The sequence below is a fragment of the Leptinotarsa decemlineata genome, unplaced genomic scaffold (genome assembly GCF_025532065.1).
Source record: "Leptinotarsa decemlineata unplaced genomic scaffold, Ldec_3_MD MMD2_P_RNA_scaffold_6, whole genome shotgun sequence".
NCBI lineage: Eukaryota > Metazoa > Arthropoda > Insecta > Coleoptera > Chrysomelidae > Leptinotarsa > Leptinotarsa decemlineata.
In genome coordinates this window covers 8,899,956-8,923,020 of record NW_027412533.1, presented here as the reverse complement: position 1 = coordinate 8,923,020, position 23,065 = coordinate 8,899,956, and the positions used below count along the sequence as shown (strand labels likewise).

The following is a 23,065-nucleotide window of genomic DNA, read 5'->3' as shown; positions in this document are numbered from 1 at the left end:
AAGGACAATGAATCTGTTAACTGTATGAGACAAACAAAGATGACATATTTCTGGGGCGTGCTGTTCTGTTTACTTATGTTCCGAGTTCCGGGACATTCTGTGACATATGAAATATTGTGCACCCAACCTATCTTCTTCTATATAAATAAATAACAAAACAACTGTTGTTTATGTGGCTTGTGGAGGTGGTATTGGACTATAATTTATATTTTGCCTCAATTATTGATTTATAAAGAAAATTTTCCTTTTTTAAAGTAGAAAATCTAGGTACGTATAAATTATTTCAACTTGATATAGGCGCTGTTGCCAATGTATCAATTAGAAACAAATCCCATTAAAAGTTGAAACCCAACAACATTTGAAACATCAATTTAAATAATTTTCGAAGTGAATTTGAAAGACTGATGAATTAAACTCAACTTTATTTTGCATTTGCTGTAATAACCCAAATTGAGGAACATTCCCCATTATCACCCGCCTAGATTTTTTGGGTAAACAAATGAATATTTTGAAAACAGTTTATTTTTGTTTTACATGAACTCACAATTACAATATGCCAGATATTGTAAAATATTAAAATATACAGGGTGTTACATTCGAATTGAAGAAGTTTTTACCTACTTTATGCATAATCGGAAGTGTTGGGAAGACGCCATTATTTTCATTCGATGAAGCATATTGAAAAACCTATATTTGCCAATTTTCAGAATGTGAACAAAATTATTTTCCAAAATACGGACGGTCATTGCGCTGTATCCTGTAAAGTTATTCATGTTAATTGGTGATTACTTTCAAGAGCTTGAAACGGTCCTTACAAGCAAACTCTACTGCTCCAAGGAAAGCTGAGAGATTAATTTTTGGTCTTCACGGAAAACCTTATAACGAATTGTGAATTACTTCATTAATTTGAGTTATTAGTGCAGAAACTTTGCGATTTAATGAAAATTGCTCACAAACTCAAGCAATATTGTAAATTCCGGAGGAGACTGTAATTAGTGTTAAATGAGCGTGATTTCGAATTCCACGAAATCAAATAGTTATGATAAAGATGTCTCATTTATTTCCATTGGAGGGCGTCTTTTCGAAAGAATTTCTGTGGCCGTCCAAATTATTGTGACAAAATGATTCGGAGTTATGAGGAAATGATAAAAAATTTCAGTTTCACAAAAATTAACATTTGTCATGAAAATTCGTTTTGGAGTAAATGCAGAAAATTCAGTTGACTGATAGATTTCTGCTGCTAATCAATTTTTCAACTGGACATTAATTTTAAATCATAGTAGATGTTTTTCAATTTTTATAATTGAATTTCAAACACATTTCCTCTGTTAATTTTCAAACTGAAGATATGTTCTAGATTTGGATAAAAAATTCAACTGACGCAAACTTTCAAGTGGAAATGATATATTCTAGTTTTAATAGTAACATTTGTTCACGAAAAGGGTTTGAAGCTTCAATAACTTCCAATTTTATTATGCGAGTGCTTTCAATAGCGTTTTATCTTCTTGTTTGTTCTTTTAAACGGTTAGAACGCTTTAGTACAAGAGTAATATAGCTGCAAGAGTTCTGCCTCATTCCTTATGGGAAAACACGTGCAAATTTAGGGCAGGTCCATTCTGGCGTTTTTTGGACCTCAGGCCCACTTCACACGGAAGGGGCAAAGGTCAGCGCCTCGTCTCTGCCAGACGTTCATTATGTGTAAACTGAGCCTTAGCCTTCAAAGCCCACTCCAGACTACCCCACTTTTAATGTCATTCAGTTAACCAATCAGAAGCTACGGCGCATACAGCGGGAAATTCAAACCAGTAGATGAACAAACTTGTTCCTGGTGCACTTCAAGGTAATGCGTCGCTGGTAAGTATTTCAGAGAGAAACTTTAGTGAGTGGAAGAGAGAAACGTGTGACGTCTTCGACGCAGGATGGAACGAGTATCGTAGCGATTCAAGCATGGAACTCGGCCCCCTTGCCCTCGCCCCACTCTGTACTCCACATCACCGCTAAGGCTCTCTTGAGACTCTGCCTCACCCCTCGGCCCCCTTGTCATGTTCCAGTCACGTGATTTTAATTGAAAAAAGTTTATAGTTATGAGATTCGAAGCTGGATCGTCCGCGCGGTAGACATTGTCCTTAGCCTCTACACCAACGTAACATATTGAAAGTAACTGAGAATGATGGGTATTTATAGCGTTAGTTTTGTCACCGAAATTGACTCATTTTATATACTTGACAGCATTTTTTTCTCCGTAGAATGTAATCGTCATCATCTTGTTGAAGATAGGAAAATATACTTAAGATTTGGGTAATAATTAATATTTCATGTGAAGATGTATGTGTGTGTGTGTAAGAGCAAGAGACGCGTGTGACGTAATCGATGCAAAGAGAGATGGAGATGGTATCGGGGTTTAACCGGTTGCTGGCGCAAGCAAGTGTTGCCGGTTGTACAATAAATCGTTGTTTATGGGGCAATGTAGCGTTGCCGGTTTTGAAATTGATCGTGAACGACTCGATGAAAATTGGAAGCACAAAAGTGATATTTTAATAATAATGAATCAGATTAAGGAAAAAACATTACAGATTAATGAGGCTGTATCGTTTCAAAGTGCGATCCCTCAATGTTACAAGGTATCTCAAAATACATCATTGAAAACAAACATGGCGTAGAAGTCTACAGGGTGCGTCAAAATACATCATTCAAGAAAAAAAAAATAACAGTTCCACGAGGCTGTAAGTTTTCAACGTGCGATCCCTCAATGTGTACGATGTATCTCAAAATACATCACTGAAAATAAATATGGCGTCGAAGTGTACAGGGTGCGTCAAAATATATCATTTAAGGAAAAAAACATTATATCCCAACAGGATATAATTCAATAAGTTTTGATGTAGTATCTCTTTTCAGCAACACACTTTCATAACTAGTTGACAAAGAAATATTAAAAAGATGGAATGATATAAAAAAAAATGTAAAATTACCCAAAACAAATTTCTTGGAATGACAAAATTTATTTTTATATAAAGTTACTTTTTATTTGAAGAAATTCATTGTAAACAAATCTTAGGTAGGTACACCTTGGTGCTACAATGTCACCAATATTTGTACAATACGTTATGGATGATCTCTTCGATGAAGTACTTTCCCAACTCAGTTTCAAGGTTCCGTTTCGTAAAAAATTTTTGATGATGTTATCTGTTTATTTGAAGGTTGACAGTGTTTTGTGGTGTATTTCATCAGTTCAGACTTCCATTGTCTAACATGATATAAATTGATTTGAAATTCCTGAGAAAAAATTGAAAAGATTAACCAAAAATAACAATTTTATCAAACAAAACACTGAAATTACAAAGAAATAACATACAAGCAACAACCAAAAGAATAAAAAAAATGAAATATTATAAAAAGGTAAAAATTAAAAAATATTAATAATGAAAAATGCAAAATAAAAATTACGGATAGTGTTTCCAGACCTGGAGCAGGTCAGTAGCAGCCTCACGAAAACCAGGCCATCAAACGCGTACTGCGATTCCAAGAATTGCATTTACCGGATACCCTGCGAGTGCGGAGAATCATACGTTGGTGAAACTAAGAGGCCATTGAATGTTCGCATTGCTGAGCACAAGAAACACACACAGCGTGAGAAACCAGCGAATCCGAAATAGCAGAGCATGTTTGGACTCATCAACATAATATCAAGTGGGCTCAAGCCCAAACTGGTTTAGAAGAATATTCAAAGAAGCCGCGTATATGTTGTCCAACAACTCATTTAGTCCAGCTAGCGTAGAGATACCTAACATATGGAAACGCGAAAACCGACCAACGCCCACCAAACGGTCTTCTCCCGCTAAAACCAATGAAGCGGTGAGAGGGAGGAGGGGGTTGGTAAAAGCACTCGAATGACCTATAAATAGTCAGATCTCGAAGGATACTTACAATCGAAACGTCGTGACGTTACTTGGTTTGGAATCTTTCAATTTTTATTTTTCATTTCTTTTCAATAACATTTTTTAATTATCAGCATTCATCAATATTTCAATTTTTATTTTTTTGGTTGTTGCTTGTATGTCATTTTTTTGTAATTTCAGTTTATTGTTTAATAAAATTGTTATTTTCGGTTAATCTTTTGAATTTTTTTCAGGGATTCCAAATCAATTTATATTATATTAGACAATGGAAGTCCGAACTGATGAAATATGTTATTTTTGTTGTCACGAATGACAAATTACAAGGAATACTTGAGAAATTAAAGATACAAAAATAATTCGCAGAGATAACAATTCATCAATAACAGATTGGTATATTGAAAACCAACAAGTTCAGAAAAATATAATAATTATAATCCGTTTTATTGAAAATCAATAAAATAACTCTAATTATCTGTCTAAAAATAGAATCCAGAGACTAGTTGATTCCTCACTTAAACAGAAAAATTTACTGTTATTGAACAATATCCTCATTGAATATTATTTTTCAGAAAAATTACTCAACAAAATTATTTTTACCACTGCCAATAAGATAGAAAGTACAAACGATAATGCTTATAGTCAGAAAGAAGGCAGAATGAAATATTTTTTTTCCTAGTATTGGAAAATTATCCTTCAAAATAATTACAATGAAAAGAATATCAAAATTTCTAAAAGAAATATTAGTATATAGGCAATGCCGTTTCTGGGACCAAATCTCATGTTTTTTCTTATAGAGCTTCATTTCGGTTATTTTCTAATATTTCAAGGTAATTCGTTGTGGTTGGCAAGAAAGGTCTTCGGCCATCAGGATGAAGTGAGTGAACATCGTATTCTATCAATTTCGTTGCATAGCCTTCGCGTCAATTTTCAGGTAGGGTGAAAATATAATTGATCATTTTGGGGTTCCTATACATTTTAAAGGAATCATAATCCATTTATGATAGAAGAACAAATTATGCTATTTTTTCGTCAACACCCGGTATGTAGCATGATATTTCTTCAAATCATTGATTGGTACACGTATCTCGTATACATAATTTTCTGATTTTGCTCCGGACTTCTTCGTTGTGGTAAAGTTGTATTTTTTTCATGGCTGTCCAATAGAGAACGTTTCAAATACATATTCACGTAAATGAGCAGGTTTGGTGTTTGTTTCTTCATTCTGGAAAGTGAGTTTCTGAATTTCCATGGTTATTTTAATTCCAAATAGGAAGCTGAGTCAGCTTCCTATTTTCAAAGGGAATTATTTCTAGGTTCCATGTATTTTGAAGGAATGCCGTTTGAAGGATGAATTGCAATGGTTTTCGTCATGATTTCGCAGAATTCTGTTCTTCGATCAGGGTCATCTTCAGTTAATTGGTGTACCTCTTTAATTGTGTATGAATGATACCTATTCCTCTTCAAAAGTCTCCGCACAGTAGAAGGAGACACCTCACAAACATTCACGACGGAATAAGTAGACTGTTCAGGATTAACTACCATCCCACCAATTATTTTCACTTGATGAAGAAAAGATAATTGAAACTTTCTATATTTTTTACCACTTTTATTTGTAACTAACGTTACTGCTTACAAACTTAATGTGAAAGTTTGAAAATGTCCTTATAGAACGAAACTGCAGTTACGTAAGTTACAAATAAAAGTGGTAAAAAACATAGAAAGTTTCAATTTTCTTTTCTTCATTATGATTTCTTACCACGTAGTAACGGCTACATCCATCAATTTATTTGCACTTGCTGCTCTTCCGCAATGGACGGATGATCTGGGGGCTTTTTGTTATGTACACTACCAGTAGTTGTGAATTTGGATACAAGTTCCCTCAAATATTTTCTACAGATAGGACGAATCGGAAATCGTTCATTGAAAATCCTTTCGGTCTCGTGAGAGTTACGCATCGCACCGTTAATAAAAATTGCTCCAAATAGACGAGAATTGACCATTTTGGAGATTGTTGACTTGGTACTTTTCTACTAGTAAATTCAAAAACTAAATGAGAATATTTTAACTGAACAATGATGTTCATTGTCGTACTGACATTTTTCGTCGTTTTTATGAACAAAAAATAACTTAATAAATCTTATCGGATTGTTGAAATTGCCATATGGCAGATAAAAAGGAATATTTCTAGAAATATCGATATTAATGTGTTTGTCTTCAGGAAATTATTGAATGTTCCGCCATTTTGTAGTAGGTGAAGATATTGACTTCATATCCTAGTGTTATGAAGTATTTGTCAGGAACTTCAAAATGATGCGTCACAAGACCCCCCTTTTCATTTAATTTTTTTCCAGGTGGCGCCCAGTCACCATCTTGGACATTTCATCTGTCAATTTTACTTCAAAAAGTTTGCATGCATTAATTTCATTATCCCAAATTTCAATTTTTTTATTCGACCCGTCCAAAAAGTGAAAGAGGGGGGACATAAAAGAAATGCACCGTATAACATATTTAAGATTTCCATACTTTTCGATGGAAATGTGGAATACCAAAAAGTTTTTTTTTCTAAGCTATTCTCTCCTGAAAAAGTATACCCCTTGTTATCCATACATTTCAATGACAGGTCAGTGTTTAAAGAAAAAAACATGGTGAAGTATACAAAGATTCTCGAAGTATGGCCGTAGCATTTCAACGTACGATACCGATAAGGAACGTATACAAGATGTCTCAAAATACGTCGTTCAAGAAAAAAACATAGCGATATAATCTCAGTTGAGGAAAAGTCGTTTCAAGGAGGTTAGAACTTAGGCCGACTAGTTATCAACCGAAATCTTATCCACTAATCTATCAAACCTACGTTACGACAAAGCGGGGTTCTTTTATAGTATTGTAACAAATTAACGAATTAACTGTCTCAAACAAATTTATTTCCAAATATATTTCACTAATCACAAACTAATTTACTTACAACACTTCTCAACTAACGCTTAGTTCATTTCCACTATTTGAATTCCTTGTTTAACCGCTCGATTCACTTTCTGAACTGCCCTCTTGGCTCGGAAAGCCGTGCTTATATAATGTAACGGTCCTTTCTAGAAATCTGTAGTCGGTTCGGTACACGACTAGAGTTTTACCGGCGGTTGCCGACTGCATTATTTCGCGGTGACGTCTTGTGTTTGTTTTCTGTCATGCAGCTCCAAAGGGACACCGAATCAACATATCCATTCCTTTACAAGGACGTCAGCGACGGTAAAGGCTTCCTGATTGGACAGGGCATAGGCTTCTGCCCACTTACTGACGTAGTCCAGGATGTATTTGTTCCCATGATCGGACTCTGGGAACGGACCGGTGATGTCAATGGCGATTATCTCAAAGGGACTATCCACATTATACTGGCGCATCGGAGCTTTCGGTCGTATCCGAGGTCCGTTACTGGCAGCACATACAGCACACTTTTTGCACCAGTCCTAGACGTATGCTTGACAATTAACCCAGTAAAACCGTTTTCTCACTTTCTGGAGGGTCTTCGTTACTTCCAGATGTCCTCCAGTAACTCCATCATGAATTTCTCTGAGCACCTCCTACCATCTGCAGATAATGTGAGGGAGTTCTATTGGCCCAGTAGGACTAAACCGCTGGCGAATAACCTACTAACTCTTGCCACGATGGCCTTTGATTAACTTTTCTCCATCCGATGACTATACCTAGGTCTGGGTCTTTATCTTGGTCTTCCTTGATCTCATTATCCTACCAGTTGTGGTCTACAGCTGAATTTCTACAAATATCTGCTTCCCTCTCTTCTGCTCATCGACAATGTGAGCAGTCATCTGGACATGGTCTCCGTGACAGGGCATCTGCTCGATGTTCTATTCCGAAGTCAAATTCTTGAAGTCTCTCGATCTAGCGCGCTACTTGTCCCTCGGGATTTTCAAACTGCAGAAGACACTTGAGAGCTTCATGGCCGTTCTCAACAGATATCTTCTTTTATACACGTATTTGTAGAAATGCTCAACACCTTTGACAACGGCCAACAGCTCTCGCATTATGACACAATATTTGCGCTCTGGTTTACTGAGCGTTTTGCTGAAGTACCCAATTACTTTCTCCTGTCCATCCTGGATCTGAGAAAGTCTCAGGTTGCTTGGCGTTCGTATCAAGAATGAATTTCCCGTCCAGTAGGAGATAGCTCAAAACAGGAGCGTTGATCAAAGCCCTTTTTAACTTCTTGAATGACTCTTGGTATTCCTCGGACCACTGGAACTGGATCTGTTCCTCTGTGAGTCGGATCAATGGTTTGGCGATGTCGGCAAATCCCAGCACATATCTGCGATAGTATGTGCACAAACCCAGGAAGCTCCGAAGCTGATGTATGTCTGTTGAAATGGGCCAATCCTTAACGGTTATGATCTTTTGATTGTCTACCACCACTCCTTCTTGAGAGACAACGTGGCCAAGGTAACGGACATCTTTCTGGAACAGATGGCATTTCTTGGGACTAAATCCTTAACTACTATGATCTTTTGATCGTCTACCACCACTCCTTCTTGAGAGACAACGTGACCAAAATAACGGACTTATTTCTGGAACAGATGGCATTTCTTGGGACTAAATTTCATTCCAGAACTCCTCAGACGCATGAATACCTCCTCCAGATTTTTAAAGTGATCGTCGAACGATTTTCCGACCACGATTATATCGTCGAGATATACTAGACACGTTTTCCATGAGAGCCCCTCGAGAACCGTCTCCATCAATCTCTGGAAAGTCGCTGGCATAACCGTGAACTGCCACAATCCTGAGCCGATGGTTGAAGCTGTCTTTTCCCGATCTTCTGGGGTCAATCCAACTTTTGGGTCAGATGGTAAGATTGAGGTTCTACCGAACTCTTGAAACCTGATTCCGTCCCCAGCGGGGCAGGCACAAAGTATGTGATCTTCTGTTTTATCATTTTCCAAACGGAGGCGACACACTCTGCCTTTTGACAGTTCGAGTCTCTGCATATGATGATTCAAATGACAGTGACATGTGAGAATGCCTGTTAGATATCGTATTTCATCCTTACTGTAGTCCAACAACTGTTGAGTATCAAGAATCTAGGGGTGAATAAACGCCTTGGAGTGAGCCAATTCTGAAATATTCTGCCAGAAGTCCATAAATCTCCTTGTTTGGCAAAGCCTAAAGCGATTATTCCATATACAGGTTCTTGTTCGATGGAGTTGTTTGCAGCACCCTCTTTTGCAAGAGAATTGGCAGCCTCATTGCCTTTCAGGCCAGTATGGCTAGGAATCGAGACCAGAGACAATATGTTAAGTCTTCCTATCGAGGATAGTCGTTTTAGGCAATTTGCTACCAATCAAGACGTTGCTCCGTAAGAGCCAAGAGCTTCCAACGCCACTTGACTGTCCTCAAATAGTTTTAATGGTTTGTGTATGACATTGGATTCTTTCAATCTCTCCGCACACAATTCAATAGCGTAAATTTCTGCTTGAAATACAGTCGCTTAGGTTCCTAGGTAGGTTGATATCTCTGTCCTGAGTCTGCGACTGAAAACACCTGCATCAGAACCGGACGGTGTTTCTGATCCATCTGTGAACCAACAACTATCTGCTCTCAATATTTCCTTCTCTTGGAGGATCCTGTCCTCTCTACTCGGGAACAATACAGTTCGTAGTTGACAGTTGGACGCATAAAGTCAGAGGTAATTTTCAGAATGCTGTGACCTCCAGTGTCAAACAACAGTTTGTTGCACTCTGCATTGAATTGATTTGTGCAATTGGCAATGTGCCAGGTCTATATGTAGTCTATCTAGCCTCTCTCTCCAGAAAAATGCGGAGAAGAGATAGATCTAAAAGGATCTACATGGCCGCTGACGGTGTGGTACTGATGGCACCACTGATGGCCAGACAAGCCTGTCTCTGTGAGCCAGAGAGCTTCGCCTGGGCCATTTTCTGTGAAGCCTTCGTCCACCAGGCAATTGCTCCATAAGTGATTACTGATATGACAATCATCACCTGTATTCAATGGATTTGTGTGGGACCTAAACCACAAGTTTAATCACAAATCCTTCGATATTTTCATAGGTACAATATGGCTTTCTCTAAAAATTTTCCAAGTGAGCGTTCCAGGTGAGTTTTTTTATCAAGGACAATGCCAAGATATCTACCTCCATTCCAAATGGAGTGACCTCACCATTGAGGAAAAGTGGCGTTTAATGGTCCAATTTTCTCCATCTGGTGAAGGGGATCATCACAGTTTTGCTGGATTTGACAGACATTTGCTCTCTCAGGCACCAACTGTGAACAACGTCCAAAGTGCTTTGGAGGATATTACAAGCTCCCCTTCACGACTTGAACTTTGCCAAGATGACAAGGTCATCTGCATGAGCTTGCAAATCTACTTTTCTTCTGTCGAGGGCATCAAGCAGACTATCCATCGTAAGCAACCACAGAAGGGGAGATAGGACCCCACCTTGAGGGCAGCTCCTGGTGACCCTGAACCTAGTGGCCTCGCCCTCAAGAGTCGCAGTTGCAGTCCTGTTCACCAGCATGGCATAGATTCAGCCAGTTATAGTTGATTCTATACCTTACTTGGGTATGAAATGCATGTATGGATGTTAACGAAGTAGATGTTCAAAATGTTGATCGCGAACGTCTTGGCAACATCCTGATCTGAAATAGAACTGTCTTCTCATATTATTTTACATATCAGGCGTGACCGATCTAATCGCAAGCGTTATTCGTTCTTTTAAGTTATTCAAATCTGAAGGTTTGGTTTTGTACACATCGCTCTTTACATATAACTATAAAAAGAAGTCTAATGATGAAAGATCAGGTGATCGCGCTGGTCATTCAATCGATCTTCGCCTTCTTATCCACCGATTGGGAAATGTTGTATCGAGGTATTGCCAAACATTAACTTGGTGATGTGGTGATGCTCCATCCTGCTGGAAGAATATCGTATTCACTGGAACTTGAGGGTTTCCTGGATCAGGATATAGATTTGCTAAACTTGGAATGACATCATTTTGAAGTAGTGCCAAATAAATATCGCCATTCAAGTTGCCCCAATGAGAAAGGGAATAAGGATATGGTTTTCTAAAATCCCTGCCCAAAAATCAACCTTTTAAGGGTATTGCGTGTGTTCTTTTCTCATCCAGTGATTTTTCGTTGATCCTTAGCGGCAATTCTACCGATTTGCGTGACCGTTAAGAGACAAAGTAAACTGCGTTTCATTAGTTTGGACTTCCATTGTCTAATATGACTAATATGATATAAATTGATTTGCAATACCTGAAAGATTATCAAGAAATTTAAAAAAATAAAAAAGAGACTAGCTGAAAAATAACAATTATATTAATAGAATAAAATACAAGTAACAACCAAAAAATCAAAATAAAATCAAACTGTTAACATGAGATAAAAATTAAAAAAAAAATAATTAACAAGAGATGAAAAATTGAAGATATTCTAAACCAAGTTAATTCACGACGTTTCATCAGTTTTAGCGGAAGCTGACCATTTGCCAGGAGTTAACCGTGTTCCGCTTGATTAGCGGTTTCTATATGTTGCGTATCTCTACGCTAGCTTAGCTAAATGTGTTGTTTGACAATATATATGCGGCTTCTTTGAATTTTGTCCTAAACCAATGTCCTTCTTTGTGGATAATTTCAGCTTGAGCCCACTTGACGTTATGTTGATGAGTCCGAATAAACGTGCTCTGCTATTCCTGATTTGTCAGTTCCTCCTCGCTGTGTATGTTTTTTATGCTCGGCAATGCGAACTTTCAATGGCCTCTTGATTTCACCGTTGTATGATTCTCCGCACTCGCAGGGTATCAGGTAAATGCAATTCTGGTAAATTCTATTCTACTAATAGTGTTCCCAGATCTGAAGCAGGTTCTGATGTTGTACTTGGAACCAATCCTTCTTATCCTTTCCGACAATCCTCTGATGTAGGGAAGTACAAGTACTGGTTGTGGCGGCTTCTCTTTCTTATGGAGCTCTTGCTGTCTTCTAGCTGAAGCCTGTTCTACCATCACTTTGGAGTAACCATTCCGTTGAAGGTCATGTTTGATGATGCCTAGTTCCTTCACGAGGCTTTGCTTTGTATTGCAGAGCCCGAAAATACGGTCTAGTAGAGTCTTGATGAATTCTCTCTCAATTGATTGATGGTGATTGAATTCCTTGTTCAGATACTGTTCTGTGTGAGTGGGTTTTCGAAACCCAGATGTTTTTCCATGTCAGCCTTCTTCACCAATACGTCTAAGAATGACAATTCGTTGTGGGCTTTCTTCTCAATTGTGAAAGTGATAAAAGGACTTACATTGTTGATGTGCATTCTAGTTCTGCATTTCCGTGGTTCCATATTATGGAGGTGTCGCCCACGTCTCTCAACCAGACTCGGGGCTTTTTGTGGGCTTCTTCATTGGACCGAGTTTCAAACCACTCCATATACAGTGTCACCATTAAAGTGCGCACCATATGGAAAACTTTTTTTTCGAGAAGTTTCAATGAAGTTTAACTTCGGCACTTGTTTGTGCTTTGAATTTAACTTAAAATGATGCGGCCGACTGCGACCCACTGACGTTCAGTGTTTGTCAAATTCAACTTTTTTTTTTATTGAAAAAGTGCATTTCTAGATCGAATTTAACAAAAAGTTACTTGAAAAAGTTGTGTCTATGCCAAATTTCATGCAACCAGGATGAAGTTAACGTTTTGCTGATTTTTGACAGATATCCCCTTTATTTTGAAAAACAAGTTCGGTTAATTGTCATCAATTCATGTATACATAACAAACTCATCTAGGAGTTTAACTTTTCTGATACTTTTTTGACCTATACGGACATTTTTAGAGAGAAATTAAAAATTTGCTATAAACATTTTAACATGACTGGTGCAAAGTTTCAATCTCTTGGCTATTTTCTTAAACAAACCTTTAAATTCGCAGAGGCAACTGAAAAAAATGCAAATAATTTCGATAAAATTATTATTATTATCATAAATTTCAAACAACAATAATATTATAGAAAATACAAATGGGTACAAAAAATCACTTATTGATCTAAATGAGGTTGTCAAACACTTATAGCCTACATTTCAGTATGTCGTTCTCCACGTTCAATACAAATTATGGTCCTTCTGCTGACATCTGTGACTGCATTTTCAATTAATCGGGGATTTATATTTGCACAGCACTTGCGAATGGTATGTTCCAGATGTTGTATGTCAGTAAATGGTATACTTCGGTACACTTTTTGTTTCAGGTAACCCCACAAGGAAAAGTCTAAAGGCGTCAAGTCGGGTGATCTAGGTAGCCAATAATGTTCCCAGTTACGTCCAATAACTTTGCCTCTTAACATTTGTTGGAGGGACTGTTTTACAGCAACCGTGTGATGCATTGGTGCGCCATCAAACTGATACCATATGTCGTATTTAATATTTAAAGGCATATCATAACCTCATTATTTGGAAGGTTGAGATAACCGACGGATGATGAATTTTCCCTAAAGAAAAATGGCACAATTATTTGGTCGTTAAGTATCCCACACCATACATTAGTTTTAAAAGAATACTGATCACCACATTCAATTGTGAAATTGGTATTTTTTTGGGCCCGCCATCGGCAATTTTGAGAACTCACCGTTCCATTTGAAGAGAACGTTGCCTCATCTGTCCATAAAATTTTATACGGAAACTTTACATTTTCTTCTCTCTCTCTCCTTGAAATCAGAATGAAAACCCCAAACGGACATTAAAATCCCGTTCTTTCAATTTGTTAATAAATTATGGCTTGTGAAGCCAAAATTTATTCTTTAATAAAATTTTTCTAACACTTTCTCTCTTGTAATCGGTATTTTTTATAATATCGGTTATGCTCGTTTGCCCGAGTTCAATAACTTTTAAACAAATGTTGAGTTGGGCCTCCTCATCATATTCACTTGGAGTGTGCTTTTTCTTAAATTGATTTGCTACGGATCCTTTTTCTCTGAATTTCGACATCATCCTTGGAACAGTAGAATGTTGAACAATTTTTCCTGGAAGCCGTTCATTAAAAATGTTAGCTACTTGCCGGTATGGTGTATTCTCACCACATATTCAAACTATTTCTATTCTTTCCTGAAGAGACAACAGTATTGCAACAATAACTGTTAAAAATTTGACAAGTAAATCAACAACTTGACACTACCATAGCATGCATTTTGTTTGTCAAGACCTACTTAAAAATTTTATTCAACGTGATTAAGCATCCTTACCGCCCTAGTTAGTGTTTATAAATAATCGGTAAATACTGAATATTGAAATTTTAATGTAATTTCAACTCTAGTTATTTTATTAATACTCATTGCAGTTTTTGAGTTGTGTCTGCTTTTTCAAAATTGAAGGTACTAACGTTTCTTTAAGAAAATAGCCAAGTGATTGAAACTTTGCACCAGTCATGTTAAAATTTGTATAGCACATTTTTAATTTCTCTCTAAAAATGTCCGTATACGTGAAAATTCATCAGAAAAGTTAAACTCCATGATAAGTTTGTTATGTATACATGAATTGATGACAATTAACCGAACTTGTTTTTTAAATAAAGGGAATATCTGTCAAAAATAAGCAAAACGTTAACTTTATTCTAGTTGCATAAAATTTGACATATGGAAATAAAATTGCCGTAGACACAACTTTTTCAAGTAACTTTTTGTTAAATTCGATCTAGAAATGCACTTTTTCAATTTTTTTCAAAAAAATGGAAGTCTGAACTGATGAAATGCACCAAGGAACATTGTCAACTCCCTTCAAACAAACAAAGTAAACTCATCAGAAAAAATAACGCCTTCTAATTGGATGATATTGTTATCTGATATTTCCATTATTTGCTCACAAAAATGAGTTTATCTGTCAAAATCTTCTTCCATGAGCTCTTGAGTAGGCATCATTTCATGGGGATGCATTTTATTGTCTTTTAATATGTTTACTGTCGATGTATGGCTAACATTGAATGTAGTGGATGCCTGTCTACTCGATGATCACGCTCGCGAAACTGCCTCTCTATTTTGCTCATTGTTTCTTGAGAAATGGGCGGTTAATTAGAAAATTTCTCATGAAATAAGCGAGCTTCTTCCTGTTGTGTTCGGGTTTTATCTCCGTAACCAATCATTTATAAAACTGTTATTTCATGCATTTTCGTTAATCTAACCATTAGTCAGACTTGAATTTAACGAACTCTGAACCTAAATTAAAATACTGACAGCTGATGTTGTAACATAAAAAACAAGTTGACAGGGCGTTTCAAACTAACGTTGCCACGGAAATTATATACAGTTTTTTAACGGATACCATCTTAAAAGAACACTACTATGATTTTTGCTTACTTTCTCATTATCAATACCTCAACATGAAATAAGTTTTGACTATATTGCAATAAATTTTGAGTGTATTTCATCGAATTTCGGTACCTACATGATTTTAATTTATTTTATCTTAATCGTTGCAATAAACTCAAAAGTGATAACATTTTTGAATAGAAAATAAAGAGTCCTTTCAAACGATATATCACAAGCCTAAAGTTCCTATTTGAAAAATTGGTGGTTGTACCTCTCATTCGACGGGGGTTGAATGTGTAGGGGTAGCAGTTTCACGATGAAGTATGTTGAATTATAATTTAAATATGATATGTTTCGAGATTTTTGAAAAGTATATACCGTAACTGAAATAATGGATTCATTCCATTTGGATTTCACACACTGTATATACCTTGAGCATTTTATGTAACTTTCTATTCTCCTTCACACCATACAATTCAAATAAATTTCTTTCCCTATTTCAATATGGAAATTGATTGTTGTGAACCATTTTTTCATTTTATCCCAGGACTACTTACGCTCAGGGAGTTGATATGAGTGTGCGTAGTAGTTGAAGCATACACTTCAAATCATATGGTAAGAAATGTTTCAGAAAATATGTTAAAAAGTTTTCTGGAATGTTTCGCAATGACCTGGGATGTTGCTGGTCTTTCCAGGATATTTCAGACTATTCTTGAATGCTCCAGAATGTTCTGGTATATTCCGTAATATTTATCAAATCAGTTATATATTTTTATCCTTCATTTCCTTCAATTCAGGGGCAAACAAAAAATTTATTATTTGATATGAACATATAATAACCACAAAACAAACTTAATTGATTTGAATTTACATAACTAAAGCGGAACTATTAGTTTTTCATCATTAAACCGCTCTTGAAGCAAAAAATTTATAATGAGTTGAAACGGATTCGTTTATTCCATATCATCGTAACAAGTGCAACCATCCACACGTCATTGAATATCAGCCATGGAAAAAACAAGCTTTATATTGAACGGATTGGAACCCTGTGAACCTATACCAGAAGATCTAGTTGGAAAAGTATTGCTACAAAGTTTGAGGAGGGATGGTGGTGACAGAGATGCACTGGTGAGTAAAATATTTTCAGCTGATTTTTTGTGGTAATGTGAAGAATGTGCCTTCCAAAATATATTCCACACTATTTCAATGTGAATTTTGTAATGAAGAGTTCAACTGGTACTGACCGATTTACAAGGTGAGTGAAAGAGATTGAAAAGTTTTTTTTGCAAATATATAAAAATCTCACTATATGATTTCTATCCAGAATATCTATTACTAGCAACCTTGTCCGAATTTGCACGGGTCCAATTTTGATTTGGAATTTCTTTAGTGGCTGAGTTGAGTTTGCTTACTTAGCTATTTTTGACAATTTTTCCACTGATAGCCACTAATTTTGCTTTCACTAAAAGCAGAGAAAACAGATTTTCTCGTAATATCTTATTTTCAAAAAAAACATTAATTGAAATATAACTCAAAATGACACTGCATAATAAGGTTAATAGCCGATCAGTATACAGATTATGAAAGTAATAAAAATAATTGTTGATGATTGGATTTAAATTATTGAAATTGAAATAGTTATATAAGCTTTACCGTTGGCACTCGACAGAAATAATGAACTTGCGTAACGGAAAAAGTTGTTGAGATTCGGTGAAAACACAAAAGCATAAAAATAAATATAAGTATAGTATGGTTATCTCTGACCTGAATATTGTTAATAGGATAAATCGTACACCGCACCCTGAGCGTTTCGGTTCCTTGATTGTAGTAGCCATTAACTTAAAATTTGTCATCACAGATACCATTTAAAATTCTACAGAATCTTCAGAGTATTCCGTTTAGAACGTAGTTTCCAATTTATTTTGGTTGATGGAGCAAACGTAATTAATTTGGTTGTTTGATCCTCTATCGAAGAATGGCCTATTATTGAATCACAAGGTAGACGACATCCGACATCGAATCCATCTTCGACCCAAAATGTATAATGAAAAACATTTTTTAATGTAGTGGTTCACGCGCATTTCCCTACCTGAAGCATTTCCAGTTAGAGCTCAAAAGTAACTCAAAGTAACTAGATTGTTTATTTATCAGGTCATGACGTAGGATATATAGGTACCAAGCGTCCCATTTCTAAAAATAATTTTTAGTGATATATTTTGAATAGCTAGATTTGCATAAAGTTGATATTTTTTCCTAAGTTCCGTATGACTGTTACACATCGAACATATTTTGTAATCTCGATTTTCAGATTTAAGAAATGCAGTTATTTCAGTTCTCAAAAATGTATCATTACTGCAGTAATCAGTGATTGAGAGATATCTACCAGAGCCAAACCTTCGAAAGTGTTAAAATTGACCTATTACCCATGGCCAACTTTACGTTAGCATATCCCATATTGGATCTTTCCAAAATCAACCTATTCTGTTTGCTTTGTTTTTTATTTCAATTGTTTCCAGAAAATCTCCAAGCCAGCAAACTAAAACTCACAAAAATAATCTATTCATCTACCACCAAATAAAACTACTTCATATATTGTTCACGGCCACCGTATTCACCGAATTCGCCCCCTGCGACTCTTTTCTGTTCCAAATATTGAAGAGAACTATGAAAATATGGAATTTCGAGACGAATGAGGAGATAAAAACCGAACGGCTGAGAGAGCTCAAAGTCATATCAAAAAGTGCATATCAGAAATGCTTCGATGATTGGAGAAAATGCTGGCACAAAAGTACTATACCTAAGTGGGACTACTTCGAAGAAGACAAACTAGAAATTGATGGATGAATAGATACTTAAAAAAAATCAATCTCAATTTTTGAATATACCTCGTACATACTACTCACACAGAGTTTTGAGTCGGAAATTATGTCCGAGTAATCTCTCCGCTGGAATAAAGAAAGTCACAGAACGGAACTCTGAGACAAATAAACAAACAGATGAAATTTTTAACATGGAGAACATGAAAAAAATTAGGAAATTGGAAAATTCATATCTGATAAATTGGTTGAGTTTTCGCAGATGCAATTTTCAGTGTTACTCTCTTCGTTCTGGTTTGAAGGCCGTCGTAGTTTGGAACTGCATCCTAACGTTTCGCCAGCACGAGTGACTGGCTTCTTCAGAAGTTTATTCATCTTGATGATTCACCGAGTCGTCGATAACACTGGATCCATATCCGTCTTTGAAGAAAAAATAATGTTCTGAGGAAAAGACTGATCAGGTTTCTAAAAAAGTATAAAAATATCATCATTCTCAACTACGGATTGATAGATCATGATAAACTCAATGTTGAATAATACCGAATACTATCGATGAAATGAGGAACATTCTTGAGTTACTTCACAATAAAAAAAATTAAAATATCTACGAATGCCTTCAAGCTGAAGGTTACATGAGTATACATTAGCAACGATCTGACGAAAGAAGAACTCAATGATCGATGGAGCATATAAAAGGATACTGAAAGCTTGCATTGGAAATCAGAAAGAACAAAAATCGTAAAAGCCAAGTTACTAATTGACATCGAAGCATACACAGTGTGCCTCACTTCTCATGGAAACACCCCCGTTTCTTCCGTAATATTCGATGTAGAACGATGAAACTCTCAGGACTGATGGAAATGCTCAAAATGCACCTACCACCTGAATGGGGTCGCCACTCGCGATGGAACACCCCATTTTTCATTAAAACATATCAGGGGGCAAAATATGCTCAAAATTCCTTCAGATTCGTGATCAGGACTACCAACTCATTATGAATACACTTTTTACCTGAAAAAATATCAGTCCTGAAAAATCCGAATTTGTCTCACTTCTTACGGAAACACCCCCGTATCTTCCGTAATATTCGAGGTGAAGCGATGAAACTCTCAGGACTGATGGAAATGCTCAAAATGCACCTACCTCCTGAATGGAGTTGGCCAAAGTGATATACACTGTCCGCCACTCGCGATGGAACACCTCATTTTTAGGTAAAAAATATTACAGCGCAAAATAGTTCGCTTCCAATACCTGAACCCCGTCATTCTATCTGGAGAGTACTCTCAGGTTTGAAAGATACAGATGCTGTGAGATGCTATCATCCATTTTGAGCCTATCTGAGGAAAATGTCACAGCACCACATTCTCAGATTATCGAAATAGTGTGAAGCAGTGTATGCAAAATTATCGATGGCGACATGTATTATAACTGAATATTATTCGTAAAACTAATTCTGGTTGCTGAACACCCAAATTCTATCCCAACCAGAAGTGAGAGCTCTTGATTGATGAGCAAAAACTACAAAAAATGGAAAAAATCTATATTCAAAGGTTCACATCTCGAAAACTGTACAATTCTGAGCTTTGGCTGTGGACACTTTCAATCAGCACAGCAAGAACTACAACATATCAAGATTTTGGCAAAAAATTCAAGGCAAGCCATTTCTCATAAGAAATGTGCGGGGCCCTTTATCAAAATATTGAGGAAACATTTTACCATCCGAAACAAAATTATTCTTCATACTCATTGCAACACCGAAACAACTGCTTGATTTTTAAAGAAAAAATCGCACTCGGTGAACAGGTAGAATTTAGATGGTTTTACTAACTTGCTGAATTGTTATCTGAAATCATTTGAAGGGATTGAATTACATCAGTTTCAGTGAATCATGCGGTGCCCTGAAATCACCTTGGAAAAAAGTTGCTCATTGATATTTACTGTCAACCTGGCAATATTGTTGAAAGATCTTGTTGTATTAACCCCCAGACCAGTTTTCGTTGCATTTGTTGTTTCTAGTATTGTTGTTCTTTGAATCACCGTTGTTCCTATTGTTTCTGCCGTGTTTTTGTTCCCATTGTGTTTATTGTTCCTGTATTTGTGTTGGATATTGTTTCTGTGTTGTTTTCTGTTCGTGAGTTCCTGTTCATATTTCAATATTTCTGAAGTTTCCATTTTAACAGATATCAGCTCATTTCGATTGACAAAGTTCAACATGGCATGTCTGTCAATTCAAGCAAAAATTAAATTTTTTTCAATTGTTGGTGAAGGAGTGAGGTCTTATCGTGAAGCGGCCGCCGAATTTAATAGAAAACACCCGCTAGAGGTAGCTGGAACTGTAGATAAAATATATAGTCTATTCTTGATCACCGGCCAAGTAACAAAGGACAGAAAAATTGTAAAACATCGTATTGATGATGATACGATATTGGCGGTTCATCAAACTGATCCTAGAAGTAGTTTGAGAAACTTAGCGCTTCAACTCAATATGAGCCGCAGTAAAATATGGAGGTGTTTAAAGAGGCATAAAATGCATGCGTTCAAATCCAAATTTTCACATACTTTGCACGAAGGAGATGAAATCCGCCGTATGGAGTATTGTTTATGGATGCAGGGAAATTATCTGCATGACAGGAATTTTTTAAAGTATATCTCATACAGTGATGAGGCAACCTTTACCAAGAATGGTGTTGTATCTTCCCAGAACACGAGGTTTTGGGCTGAACAAAATCCAAATTGGGTGGTGAATTGTAGATACCAAATATCTCAGGAAGTTATTGTGTGGTGTGGTATCCTGAACGAAAATATCATCGGGCCATTTTTTTTCGATCAATGTTTAAACGGACGAATATTTGTTGATTTTCTCGAAAATAAATTTTTCGATGTGTTGGAAGAACTACTTTTGGATGTGAGACACAGCATGATTTTTCAGTTAGATGGTTCACCAGTTCATAATAGTGGCATAACAAGGGTTTGGTTGAATATGAATCTACCTATGAAATGGATAGGACCCAATAGCCCTCTCGTAGTATGGCCACCACGATCCACAGATTTAACTCCACTGGATTTTTATTCATGTGGAAACTTGAAAAATAAAGTTTATAAGGATAGGCCAACAAATAGGGAAGATCTCCGTGCAAGAATTATACAGGCGTGTAGAGAAATCACACGTAGAGAACTGAGAAGAGTTGGAGGAAATAATAGAAGGCGCATAGAAAAATGTTTTCGATTGGAGGGAAATTTCATAGAAGGCACGAAAATATAAAATTGTCAACAGTTAAATAATTTGAAATTGGTTGTTTTGTTTTTTAATTGAAAATGTGATTTTGAAAGTAGTACTTCGAAAGAATTTTCAACTACATAACATTTTTCGCCACAAAATATACTAGTTTTTTTAAATAATGGGAAAATGAGACTATGAACTAACATTAACCATTCTAAAACCTCACTGATTACATGTTTCCGTTCCTTTTACAAAAGTACCATTTTCTCTCTTATTGAGAAGGAATAAATTTCCTGACAACAAAATGAAAAATAAATAATTTTTGTGAAAACAAAACCAAAAAAAAATCTACTTCAATTGAGGTAGGTGCATTTTGAGTATTCACATCAGTCCTGAGAGTTTCATCGTTCCTTCTCGAACATTACGGAAGATACGGGGGTGTTTCCAAAAGAAGTGAGACAAATTCGGATTTTTCAGGACTGAAATTTTTCCAGGAAAATAGTGTATTCGTAGTAAGTTGGTAGTCCTAATCACGAATCTGAAGGAATTTTGAGCCTACTTTGCCTCCTTATATGTTTTACCGTAAAAATGGGGTGTTCCATCGCGAGTGGCGTACAGTGTATATCACTTTGGCCAACGTCATTCAGGAGGTAGGTGCATTTTGAGTATTCCCATCAGTTCTGTGAGTTTCATCGTTCCTTCTCGAACATTACGGAAGATACGGGGGTGTTTCCATAAGAAGTGAGACAAATTCGGATTTTTCAAGACTGAAATTTTTCCAGGAAAATAGTGTATTCGTAGTAAGTTGGTAGTCCTGATCACGAATCTGAAGAACTTTTGAGCCTATTTTGCCTCCTAATATGTTTTACCGTAAAAATGGGGTGTTCCATCGCGAGTGGCGTACAGTGTATATCACTTTGGCCAACGTCATTCAGGAGGTAGGTGCATTTTGAGTATTCACATCAGTCCTGAGAGTTTCATCGTTCCTTCTCGAACATTACGGAAGATACGGGGGTGTTTCCAAAAGAAGTGAGACAAATTCGGATTTTTCAGGACTGAAATTTTTCCAGGAAAATAGTGTATTCGTAGTAAGTTGGTAGTCCTAATCACGAATCTGAAGGAATTTTGAGCCTACTTTGCCTCCTTATATGTTTTACCGTAAAAATGGGGTGTTCCATCGCGAGTGGCGTACAGTGTATATCACTTTGGCCAACGTCATTCAGGAGGTAGGTGCATTTTGAGTATTCCCATCAGTTCTGTGAGTTTCATCGTTCCTTCTCGAACATTACGGAAGATACGGGAGTGTTTCCATAAGAAGTGAGACAAATTCGGATTTTTCAGGACTAAAATTTTTTCAGGTAAAAAGTGTATTCATAGTGAGTTGGTAGTCCTGATCACGAATCTGAAGGAATTTTGAGCATATTTTGCCTCCTAATATATTTTACCGTAAAAATGGGGTGTTCCATCGCGAGTGGCGTACAGTGTATATCACTTTGGCCAACGTCATTCAGGAGGTAGGTGCATTTTGAGTATTCACATCAGTTCTGAGAGTTTCATCGTTCCTTCTCGAACATTACGGAAGATACAGGGGGTGTTTCCATAAGAAGTGAGACAAATTCTTATTTTTCAGGACTGAAATTTTTTCAGGAAAATAGTGTATTCGTAGTAAGTTGGTAGTCCTAATCACGAATCTGAAGGAATTTTGAGCCTATTTTACCCCCTAATATGTTTTACCGTAAAAATGGAGTGTTCCATCGCGAGTGGCGGACAGGGTATATCACTTTGGCCAACCCCTTTCAGTTTGTAGGTGCACTTCGAGAATT

The 23,065-nt window shown here is 36.5% G+C and overlaps 1 protein-coding gene across 1 annotated transcript in view; it reads left to right on the top strand.

Moving 5' to 3' along the window:
- Positions 1 to 23,065, top strand: part of LOC111513236 (luciferin 4-monooxygenase) — a 115,271-nt gene that overhangs the window by 79,162 nt on the left and 13,044 nt on the right. The window contains exon 2 of the mRNA XM_074169915.1: positions 16,183 to 16,334. Within this exon, the coding sequence (XP_074026016.1) occupies positions 16,215 to 16,334 (120 nt within the window). The 5' untranslated portion in view covers positions 16,183 to 16,214. The remainder of the gene's footprint in view (positions 1 to 16,182; positions 16,335 to 23,065) is intronic.